The 12,318-nt window shown below is 43.8% G+C and overlaps 1 protein-coding gene across 1 annotated transcript in view; it reads left to right on the top strand.

Annotated features, from left to right (window-relative positions):
* Nucleotides 1-12,318, top strand: part of NAV2 (neuron navigator 2) — a 203,079-nt gene that overhangs the window by 140,649 nt on the left and 50,112 nt on the right. Inside the window, exon 12 of the mRNA XM_059475385.1 lies at nucleotides 8,774-8,912. Coding sequence (XP_059331368.1) covers nucleotides 8,774-8,912 — 139 coding nt within the window. The remainder of the gene's footprint in view (nucleotides 1-8,773; nucleotides 8,913-12,318) is intronic.

Raw genomic sequence — 12,318 nt, 5'->3', positions numbered from 1 at the left:
GTATTAAAACATTTTAGGTATGTCTGCTGCTACATTCACAATACTTGCTTCAGCAGTCCCGTTGTTTGCACCCCTCTGTGGAGCAGAGTGGGGAAATGCTTTCGGAGGAGTTCATCTTCCAGCTGGGATCACTGGTGCCATTGGGCACCCCCAGGGCAGGGCTGCTGGTGGAGCTGCTGCTTGGTGGGACGGGGTTCCTGACCTGCCTGGCCGCCCCTCAGCTCCCAGCTTTCACACAGGGCCAGCACTGAGCCCTGACCTCTGCTTTTCCAGCACTTCAGAGGTTAATCTTGTTGAGGGATCAGATTTCTTTCCAGGGGAAGTTTCTGATGATCACCTTCTAGCTGGGTTGTGCTTTGCAGTGTCTCTCAGAGCTGCTGGCTCGTGTGGAGGTCTCTGTTGAAAAACAACCTTGCTCCAACTTTTTTTTCCAAGTTTCTTCCTAGATAGTCAAGTTACAGGCTGGTTTATTTAAGGGGGGGCATTGGATGGTAGCCTAATGAAGGTATCAACCTGCAAAATAAATCTGAGCCCCTTTCCTGGAGTTCTTCATGGGCAGCAAGGTGGAGAAGTGCTTTGGTTGGGGAATATTGCAAGGTAAGAGATTTTGTGCACTTTTGGAAACACGGGAGTGTGTTGTGTTGCACCTCTGAGTAAGGAGGTTTATCTCTGCAAATACTGGTGGCAGTGGAAACACATTGGATGATGGATAAATCTGAGCAGCTTTCTCCCTGCCCTGCTTCTTTTCAATCTCTGTATGCTGCATGAAATCAATACATTTTTAATAGATTGCAAATATTTGAATAACATGGTAGAAAATTTCCTATGTGAGGACTGACAGCTATTGCTGTGTCTGCTTTTTCTGCCTTCATTTTGTGATTCTGTGAGGTTTATTGATACTCAAAGGTTGCAATCTAGCTGGCTATCTTTCCACTAGTGTTTCAGGCTTTTAGCCTCAGAAAACTATGGGGCTTTGTTATATTTTAGCACTCTTAAGTCTGGTTTCTGTGCAAAGGAGGAGCCTCTGTGGGAATGAGCTCACCCTGCAAGGAAACAAAGGCGTGTGTGAGTCTGTTTCAGGCCAGATCCCAGCCCAGAGTGCACTTGCTTTTAGTGCATAATATCCAGTTCTTATTCTCACTCCTGTGCAAATTTCTGCTGGCTTCCTCATTTGTCTGAGTAAGGTTGTAAGATCTCATTCCTTTTTGTAGTTCCTTCCAAATGAGCCTAGTTTTAAAGGCTCCCATGAACCAGGAGTTACGATCCAGAGTGTTGCAGTTCTGCTAGGACAAAAACTGCTTCCAGGGTTGGTAGTAGCTGACATCTTCCCAGCAGCAAAGAATAAAACATTAGACTTGATTATGTGCCTGTTTGTTCTGTAAATCACTGGTGGGATAACAACTGTTGTTTTTCAGTGGTTTGGTTTCCTGAGTGATGGTGCCGTGCCCTGTGATCAAATTAACACATTTTTATTGCCAAGTTCAGCATTTATTTTAAGGCGTATTTCAGCAGGCTGTCATGCCTTCAGAAAGACAATTTCTGATGTTTTTCTCCTTTTTTTCCTGATGGGACAGCCGTGTGCATTATCTTTGTCTCCATGTGCTCAGCTGCAGCTGATGCTGCTGTGAGACAGGAGCAGTTCTCAGGTGTGAAATCACTTGTGCTGTGCGCAGGTCTTGGCAGTGGTCAATTTATGAAGGAGCTTTTGTAGAAGAGCAGGGGAAAGCAGAATTGCTTTGAGGTTTTGTGCATATATATGTCTTGTCTTCAGTTTGTGCCTGTGTGTTTCTTGCTTGGGGTTACAGTCTGCAGACATGAAAGATTTGTGGAGTTACAGTGTTAGGGTGGATTAGAAGAAGATGGGAAGAAAAGGAGCCATGTTTTTGTTCCATCATTCCTGTAAGAATTTATCTAATCTATTCTTTTTCTTCTCGGTGTTTAACCCTGTTTTTATTATGTTTTGGAGCCTCTGCCAGGTACCAGTGAGTGCTGGTGAGCTGCTGAGCTCTCACCAGCTCAGCCCAGGGTTGGAGGAGCTTGAGGTGGGTGTCAGAAACTGTCACTGTGTTCAGAGGATGCTTCCCCCTTCTTTAAGTGTTAAATTGTGTCTTTGTACGTGGAGGTGATGTGACCCAGAGTATCTGCTTTTGGGGGAGAAGTAAGTGAATAGTAAGAAAAAAGTAAATAGTGAGAAACCTGCACAACCAAGTCATTGGTTTTCACAGCTCTCCATCCCCTGGGCAGGCCACCTTCTCTGCCTGCTTTTGGGGGAGATGTAAGTAAGTAGTAAGAGGAAAGTACTGGTTTGTGAGGCTGGGTGAGAAAGCTCTGTGTGCCTGGGGTGAGGAGTGTTTGGGCTGGGACCTGGCTGAGAGGAGCTGCAGGCACACTGCAGTGGTGACCCACACCCAGGGCTGTGCCAGGGGCCTCCTCCCCATCCCCTCATCCCTCACCCTGGGGGCTGCAGGGAGCTGGGGCAGTCATCCCTGAGTGCACAGAGCTCTGGGCTTGGCCTCACCCCTGGTTTGTTCAGTCCATTGCTGTCATGGGCACTTCACAGGGATTTCTGGTCTGGAAGGCACCCGAGGCTTTGTATGTAAGCGAGGATTTCTGACTTGGATTAGAAGACTTTCTCAGCACTTCTTACTGTCATGGAAACAAAGGCAGAACAAACAAAGCACGTTTTTTTTAGGTGATGACTGAGGTTTAACACTGACCTGTTAAGTCAGTGACAGAAGACCCTGATGTTGTTTCCAGCTTCCTCAGGAGTCATCCTAGTGACACAGACATGGGCAGGGATGATGAGCATCACTCCCATGGCTTCCAAAGCAGGGAGGTGAGGGTGCAGCTGGCCAAGGGGTGCACCCAGTGCAGAGCTGCTCTGTAAACAGCTGTACAAACACAGCAAGTCCTCAGACAGAATAGTAGCTGGGAAAATACGGTTTATGGGTTGTGAATGCAAGAAAAAGGGGCTGGCAGGCAGCTGGTTGTAGTTTTGTACAGTAAATTGTGCAGACTGAGCTGGGAGCTCCTCCAGCACCTGGGTCACATGCAGTGCCTTGCTTTTCTCCCCTTCCCCGAGGCTGTGGAGGTACCAGAGGAGCCCTGGTTGTGAACAATGGCCAAAAAAACGAGTTCCACCAGTCAGGCCTTTTGCAACTGAATGGAGCTGTGCTGGCTGCTGACCCCAGCCAGCCGTGGAGCAAAGGTCTAGGTGAAGAAGGGACCTTTGGAATTTCAGCTTCAGAGCAGGATGTGATGAGTTTCAGTGGAAAGTCAAATCAATTCATGAACATTTAGGGTTTTCTAACTCCTTGAGATCAGGCGGATTTTTAGGAGGTCCTTTGTGTGTGTGTGCTCTCAGCCGTGTTCAAGTTTGTCAATGGCTTGGTCAAATTCCTGGTTAGATTTTAAGGGACAAAATAAAATCTAGTGTTATTTTTATAATGTTATTAGCACTGATCTAAGAAGATTAAATGAAAAGAGCATTTGCAGTTTTTTAGCTTCTCCAAATCTTTTCTTAGCCAAATTTTTCAACACTGAATAATTTTGTTCTGTGAGTTATTCCCTTTACAAATAGGTATTTTAAATGTAAATCCTGAAACCTTATCTTGGATGAATTCTAAACAGAGCTTGACAGAGAGCTGCAGTTCAGTTTGCTGGCAGGAACCCCAATAGTCACTAAACATGAAAATGTCTGAGTAGCTCACAGCACACTTCCAGCACTTCAACTCTGCACCAAAAAATTGTCTCTTAAAGGATTAGATTCTGCTCCAGAAAGAACAACTGGAACTGCTCTGTGTTCTTTTTTCCTGCTTTGCTTTTCTTGGTCTGACTTAGGTAACAGTCCTGTCCCTGGGCTCCACTTTTGGGAAGAAACAAAGTGGTTTATGTTAAAATACCTATAGTGGGATGTAAGAAGAGAGAAACTGGAGACATGGGGGAGGTGGGTGATTAATAGCAGTGTAAAACACATTAATTACATTAACTTCTCTTGAGGTAGATTGCCATCCATTCTTTTGCAAGTGGTTATGTTTCTGTTTCAGAACAGTTTGAAAGGAGAGCTGTGCAAAGGTCTGTGTGTGCTTTCTGGGTTTCTGGCCCAGTTCTCACTGCTGTAGGAAATCCCAGGAGAAAACAGTGGAAGCTGTGGTATTTACTGTCTCATGTTATAGAACATTGAATTTTTCCTTTTAAATCTTTGAAGATGCTGTGAATTTTCAATCATTTTGTACCTTGATCTTTGTTGTTGTTGTTGTTGTTGTTGGCCTATCAACTCATAAATAGTTAAATTTTTAAATAGAAGAGGATAATTGCCATGTTTCCACTTGAAATATTGTAGAGCCCCCAAGGCCCTTTCTTGGACAAATGTATTTTTCAGCAGCTCATTGTAATTTTGGTTTTGAGTGAAGATCCAACAAAATTAAACTCCACACCCATCCGTAGAGAAAGGTGCATTTTCAGGCTTCAACAATAGCTTTATTTAGAAGGATTTTAATGACCCCTTTGCAAAGGGGGAAGATTTCTGCACTGAGAGGGGCTGTCCTGAGGAACACAGAATGACTTCTCTGCTGTCCAGGTTGACAGAGGAGAGCCAATTGTGTGGATGGTGATTATGCAAGATGGAAAAGTGCTGATAGACTGTGGAAAAATACAAGTCTGAGCCTAAGAGCTTTGCAAAGCTGTTTGAAAAAGCAGCTTGGAGCAGTGATCTGGGGCTGCCCAGGGCAATGTGCAGTAGCAGGGCTGGGTTAGGGGAGGCTCAGGAAGCTGCTTGGGGTGCTTGGTTTCATGGAGAGCAGGAGCCAGCACCCTGGCAGTTTTTAAGTGGTGGCAGGGGTGGGTTTCAAGTGGGTGGTTGTATAATTTTCATATATAATACACTTTTAAGATTTTAATTTTTTTTTAATTTGCAGTTTTCAGTAATGAAAGTAAAGTTTCAGGTGATTGATCAAATAAAGAAAGGAAAACCCAAACATTTCAGCTTCAGGTTAGGGTTGAGTAGACTTTTGCTGACATCAGAAATTTTTAATTGCACCAGGTAAATTACAAAGATGCTATCTGGGCTCTGGGAGCCAAGAGCACCATAATTAGAGCTGTTAGATGCCCCATTCTGCTTCCTCACTTTTGACTTTAACCATCAAGGCACCGGATCCAGGTAAAAATGAGCTGATTTACATGGAGGGCTTGGGGTGGTTTCAGGAGCAGCTGAAACAAAAGTCTCAGATTGTGACTGGTCCTGTCCCCTGGAGGAGCCTTAACCAGGATGTGTGGGTTCATTGCATTGCTTTGGAGCTGTCTGTGTTGGGTGCTCATGAAGTGGCTTGCACTGGCATTTATTTTACAGAGTTCAGTGAATTCTGCCAGCCCTCTCTGGTGCTGTTCCAAAGGGCAGCATCAGTCATTGTTTATGTAGGTTTACAAAATTATTTTCGGTTTCTTAAGGTGTTTCCATGTTTTCTTACATGCTGTTGTTTTCTCTAGCTAGAGACTGAGCTGAAGTGATATTTGTTAAATAAAGCTCTCTGGGTTTAGGCAGATATGTGGGTTTGCACATCCTGCCTTGTCAGAGCAGCTTGGGCACCAGTGCTGTGCTGCTTGGCTTGTGGCACCCAAAGTCTATCCAGACACCTATCTCCAGACCTCAGAACAGCTAATCTTTTTAAATTTACTAACAGATTAGTAAGCTTGAAAACGCAGAGTTGGAGTAGTTCATATTTAATAGTTTCCACCAGAATATAAAGGACCTAAAGCCCAGGATACCCAGGAAGGGAAGCCACAACATCAATGTATTCAGGTGCATGCTTCTACCTTTGTCCTCAGGCACATGTCCCAGTTCAGAAGGGCACTCAAATATTTTCATAATGCCTTAGATTGCCCAACTGAAGCCAACAGGACTGGCTGATGGCAGAAAAAGTGCTTATGATTAACATTAAACGCATTCTTTAGGTGCTGATTAACTGGGGCCTATGGGCGTTTAAGAATTGGGAGTGCTCAGAAATGAAATGTTTCAGTTCCTATATGTTGAAGATGGAGTCACACAGAGAAAAATTATTGTATTTAATATTTTTTCTGCCCTCTGCCATATCTCCATAAGAAGGAAACGAAACTATTAAACACAGAAAGCATTGGCAGTGATGATATTATTACTGTTATGATTGTTATTTTTTATAGGTTCAGAAATAGAAAATAAGTTCATTGCTACACAAAACTGTGGAAAACAAGAAGCATATTTTTTTATTCAGTGATTCTATTAACTATTTTGGTACCTTATTTGTAGACTTACCTAGGAATTGTAAATGCTTTATGTGATAGGTTTGGAAAGAGAAATAAGTGCCAGTTAAAGGACCTGTTTTCAGAACTGAAATTTAGAAGTAATATGGCTTCCAATATTTTGCCTTGTGATATTTAATTGTCTACTCTAAATTAAAAAGTGCTTAAAAAAAAAATCTTTCAATCCTTTTCCAGATTTTCAATTCCCCTCCTAACATTTCTTGGCAAGGGCAGCACATCTTTCATTCAGTTATGCTGGAAAAGATCTTTCAAAACAGCAAATAAAACTGGTGTGTGAAATTTGCCTGCCTGGCTTTCTCAGATTCAGGAGGTCTCACATTGTGAATTTTATTTTAACGTGGATTTCTATTTTGTATTGCACCTTTTCTCCAGGTGAAGGCGAATCTGGGGAAAAATTACCTCTTTCCTTTGAATTGTAGCATCAGCAACACTGCAGACTGCAGCGTTCCTTTCCAGTCACAAGAGCTGGAGTGTCTGCAGGTTTATCCAACAGCCTTTGGGAAATCTTGGGAATCGTCCTGTGGCTGGGACACTCCTGAGGGTCAGCCAGGGCTGGCTGCAGTGAAGATGGAGATGTGACCCCAGGGCTCCATCAAGAGCCCGTGGCAGGGGCCGGCAGTGTGTTCTGCTGTCCCTGTCCCAGCAGAGCTGTGGCTGAGCACCCCAAGTTTCCTTTCCTGCCTTGCTGGAGCTGTTGCTCATCCGCAGGGATGTGGGAGAAGGGGCACAACTGGCTGTGCTGACACATGGATGAGCCCTTCCCTAGGAGCAGAGCTGTCAGCAAGGAGCAGCTGCCAGCTGTGACCCTTCCTGTGACATGCAGGGCAGGATGTCCCCGTGGCCACACTCATTTGTGGTTCAGCAAATTGTGCTGCTCTTCAGGCTGTGCTCAGGTCCCTTAAAGGCCAGGTGTGGGTCAACATAGCACTCCCAAGTAAGAAAAAGCAATTAAAATTGTTAAAGCAACATCAAAAGTCATGCGGGAAGGTGTTTTGTAGTGCTAAGTGGGAAAAAATGAAATGCTTTCCATTTCAAAGCTGACAAAGTTTATGTAGAAAGGCTATAGCAAGTCAGTGGTGAAGCTATGAATAAAGTTCAAGCAAACAGAGGTAGTTTGCCTTTCTTTGCACAGTTCTCTTATCACAGGTTAAGACAGTTCAGGTTTAAATGCAAATGTTAACTGCTCAGTATATTCATTTGTGAGTAAAGCTTTCACTGCCCAGCCAGAAAGCTCTCTGCAATGTCTTTGTTACAAGTTTGTAAAGCAAACAGAAATGCAACAGGGAGGAGAGTCTGGAGCTCCCAAAATCTGAAGCTGAGGTTTATAAATAGCTAGAGAGCTGCCAGGTGATGAGCTCTTAACCTTTTGCAAATGACCTATGAGATATATATGTATATATATATATGTGTGTGTGTGTATTTACATTTCCAGATTTCCAGCAATAGTTATCCAGTGGACTGAAATAGCTTCATAGAGCTCCTTCCAGGGTAATATTTCAGTCCCAGCTTCATTGTTCTTGGAGATGGAGCTCTTGTAAGCCAGTATATAAATCTCTTCCTGGAGCAGCTAACTTTTACAGGCATTTTACAAATTGGAGCATCTGGCTCCATTTTTAGATCATTTTGAGTCTTTCTGTTCTAGCACTCAAATTGATTCCAGCAAGGTCTTTTTTTGTTTCGTTGGTTGGTTTTTTGGTTAGTTGGTTTTGTTTTTGTTTTGTTGGTGTTTTGTTTGCCCTAAACTTGCAGTGAGACATTTCTAATTTACTGGGAAATGCTGAAGCTATCACATGCTGGGAGAAGGTAGTCCTGAGGAGTTGCTCTCCTTGAAGAAGGCAGTGAAGCTCAGGAGGGTTATTTGCCATCTGAAGGACTGAACTTGCAGTTGCTAAAGTTCTTTGAGGCTGGTGATACTGTTGATGTTAGATCCAGGTCTGTGGACCACCCGGGTACAAAAGGTTGCTTCAGGCTGAATTTTTTTCCTTGCATTTAAGTTCCACCTGTGTGTTACAGTTTAGCAAGTCAGTGCTGTGGGTACTTGGAGATCCCACAATCACAGAATGGTTTGGGTAGAAGAGACCTTAAAGATCATCTTGTTCCACCCCCCTGCCATGGCAGGGACACCTTCCACTATCCCAGGTGGCACAGAGCCCCATCCAGCCTGGCCTTGGGCACTTTCCAGGGATGGGGCAGCCACAGCTTCTCTGGGCAGCCTGTGCCAGGGCCTCACCACCCCCCAGGAAAAAATTCCCTGCTAATATTCCTTCATGCCACTCCTTTGGATTTCAGCAGAAAAGACACACGTTTCAGCTGAGTCAGGAAGAGCTGTGCCACTGGTGTCTTGGCTTGCTGACAGCATGGCCTGGCCTTTCTAGCACCACAAGTGGGCTAAGGGTTGTAGAAATAATACAGTCTTCCTTCTGAATGATGTCTTGTCTTTTGACCCTTGTTTTGTCCCTCTGCTGTGCTTTTTCTCCAGCTGGGACGACAGCAGCTCTGTCAGCAGTGGGATCAGTGACACCATAGACAATCTCAGCACGGATGACATTAACACCAGCTCTTCCATCAGCTCCTATGCCAACACTCCTGCCTCCTCCCGCAAGAACTTAGATGCACAGGTGAGACCCTTGCTTTAGTCAGCTAACATGGGTATTTGTTGTTTTCTCTGTGCAGGAGGTGTAGTTGTTTTATGTGCCCATGTTCACAGGGGTTCTTGGTTGAGGGAATAGATGAGGATCTGACTCCATGTTTCACAAGGCTGATTTATTATTTTATGGTGTATATTATATTAAAAACTATACTAAAAGAATAGAAGAAAGGATTTCATCAGAAGGCTGGCTAAGAATAGAATAGCAAAGAATGATAACAAAGGTTTGTGGCTCGGACAGAGAGCCCGAGCCAGCTGACTGTGATTGGCCATTAATTGCAAACATCCAACATGGGCCAATCCCAGATGCACCTGTTGCATTCCACAGCAGCAGATAACCATTGTTTACATTCTGTTCCTGAGGCCTCTCAGCTTCTCAAGAGGAAAAATCCTAAGGAAAGGATTTTCCATAAAAGATGTCTGCAACAGTTTTAGGTTGCTGAACTTGAACACACAGCCTGCCCTCAGTATAGACAATGTCAATAATAACCACCTTGTCATCCATGGCATTTACAAATATTTCCTCTGTGGGTGGAACCATCAACCCATGGTGATGTCACAACAATTGGGTCTTGTCTTCCTAGAGGCACTGCTGCACAGAAAACAGATTTTATATAGATATTTTTGAAATATCTATATAAATATATAGAATGAAATGTTACATTTTTCTTAGAGAATATGAAATGGTATTACCTTTTTCCTTTAAATAATAGAATACAATAAAGTAAACATCAAAGTTCAACGGTTGTTTACACTTTCATCAGAAATGTAAGCATGTTGTGCAAATGAAATTGATTTTATTAAATTTCCAGAGCTGTGTGTTATTGAAGGCTTTCTGTGCTTGCCAGCATTTCATAGGAGGATAAACTTTGCCTCCATCAGCAGGATACATGTACACTTTGTGCTCAGACACCGCACATCCAAAGAGTGTGGAACTAGTGAAGGCATCTAACAGCTTTTCATTGACCAAACAAACTGCATAACACAGAGATTTGCACTAATACAAACTGCATTTTTTTTTTACCAATTCCATAGATTTTTTTTCGACTAAAAAGCCCAGCTTTGTTCTGGTGCTGCTGGAGGGACTCGGGTGCTGTGTGCTGCAGCCACTGGGCTGTGGTGACCTGGCAGAGGACAGGGATGTTGGTGTGACCTGCTCCTCTGTTCCTTCCCTGTGTTAATCTCCTCCAGTCCTTTTCATCAGTGCCTCCTAGATCTGTTTTTGGCATCAGTTTTGAGGGAGACCTGTGGTTGCTGTGAAGTATTGCTGTGTCTGAAGAGCTGAGGTGCAAGCACAGAGCAGTGTTTGTTCCCTTGCCATGCAGTGCATATTTGAGCCTGCACAAAGGGTTCCAGGTAGCCTCTGTTTTTCTCTCAGCGACTGCACAGGCACCTGGAACTGCCAATACAAGGCCCATACAAGCTGAGAGGAGTTAAGATCTATCAAGCATGTTTTTCAGAATAAGACGGGCAACTGGAAGTATTTTTTGACCATTGTTACTGTCTCAACATTGTAATACTGTTGGGGAGGGAAAAAGGAAAACTTAGGGAGATGTGACTAAACATTAACCTGAGGAAAAAAAATAAAAACTCATGTGACTTCTATCTTCTGGTGGATCAGATTCTTGGAAGCACCTCTGAGAGATCAAAATCTGTGTTGACAAACTCCTCTTCCTCCTCCACAACTATTACAGTATCCAAGAGGGTGCAGACAGACACCAGAAGAAAAGCAGCTGGAGCTTGTTCAGGCAGTGGAGCGTGGTTATTGGCAGAGGAAGCTGGGAGCCAAGAATGTACAAGTGGTGTTTGCAGTTTTTTGGTGTGATGTGTGTCTCTGACCTGCTTCTCTCCTCAGTTTTCCTGAATGGCAATCTTTATTCCAAGTCTTCTGTTATCTGCAAATTATTGTCCAGAAAATAGTTCATTTTCAGTGGAACAAACTGCCTGAATCTTGTCAGCCAAGGGAGTGAAATGGAGTGCTGAAATGCATGGCTTGCAGGGTTAATTTTTGGCTGACCTCAGAGCTCATGATGCAGTGAATGCTGCAGACACACCTTTTCTGTCCTCCTGAAGGACCCTGAGACAGCCAGTGCCCAGGTGTGCCTTCCCCAGGGTGCTTCCACACAGCAGTAGCACGCATTTGCAGAGAGATGTGGACTTTTCTTCTGAGGGTGTCCCTTGCTTTGGTTCCCCTAAACAGGCGGTGCTTTTGAGCTGCTGTGATTCTGTCACATCTCTTAGAGAGGGTACAGAAGTTGGATTTCAGATAATTAAGGAGGGAGCTTGAAGCTAATACATGTGCAGCTGGGAGTCCAAGCAAATAATGCAGCAACATCAAAGGGAGAGAGTCTGAACATGTCAGTGTGTGCTGATAAAATCAGGAACTCAGGCAGAATCATCTCTGCAAAGAAAGGCATAGTTGCAGGAAAAAATCTCTGTTGAGATTTCTCTCTGATTTTCAGGGCTCTTGAGAACCCCATACTCCAGAAGCTGCAGTTTCCCCATCTTTGAGAAACAGGACTTAAATATGATATTAACTCAGTCTTCAGAGACATTCATAGCTGTATCCTCTTTTCATAGCAATGCAGTGAAGAGGCTTGCAAGTTGTTTCTGAACAAGCTAGTGATGGGAACCAGAATTTGCCTTGCCACATTCCCATGTCCTGCTGTGATTATGCCAAGTACCAAACCATTTAATGTAGTTACAGGAGTTTTGGCACCCTAGTATTTGTCCTTTTTATTGCACAGAATTAGATAAGTTACCTTTATCACAGTACTCCATATAGTGTGCCTTTAAAGTCACATCATATGCATACTTTTAGGAGAAATTAAGACCTAGGTGGGCATTTGAAAATAACTTATTTAAGTGAAAGAAGATGGGAGAAAGAGACCAAGTAACAAATTCAATCATGTGATGGTGAAAAGATCGGAAGATAGAAAGGTTCCTTTAGATAGAAAACTGCAGCCTCCCTAAGCAGTTGGATAAGACATCTTCTCAGGAAAGATGGGTTTGTTCTGTTCACAGCTTCAGATTTACAAAAACTTTGAGTGAGTTGAGAAATGCTGGTGGTTTGCTCCTAGCTCAGGCTTTGCTCTCAGCTTGTGCTCGCTGTGTCTTGCCATGACCTCCAGCCAGAGTATTTCCACTTTCACCCCTCTGGGTGGGTGGGGTTTATGCTGCAGTCCCCCAGCCAGGTTTCACTGTGTTTTGGGTTTGAGTCCTTAGTCATGTTTCTGTGCTGTTCTCAGTGTTTACCATTAAACAGAGGCATCTCTGGCCAGAGGGTTTCAGTGGTGGAGGGTGCAGCATTTCAAAGGCTGCAGGAAAGCTTTGGCTGTGGGAGCAGTAGTAGAATAAAAGGCAGGAGAGCAAAGGTG

The sequence above is a fragment of the Ammospiza nelsoni genome, chromosome 6, assembly GCF_027579445.1.
Source record: "Ammospiza nelsoni isolate bAmmNel1 chromosome 6, bAmmNel1.pri, whole genome shotgun sequence".
NCBI lineage: Eukaryota > Metazoa > Chordata > Aves > Passeriformes > Passerellidae > Ammospiza > Ammospiza nelsoni.
Note: the sequence above shows the minus strand (reverse complement) of the source record. Positions and strands in the feature narration are given on the sequence as shown.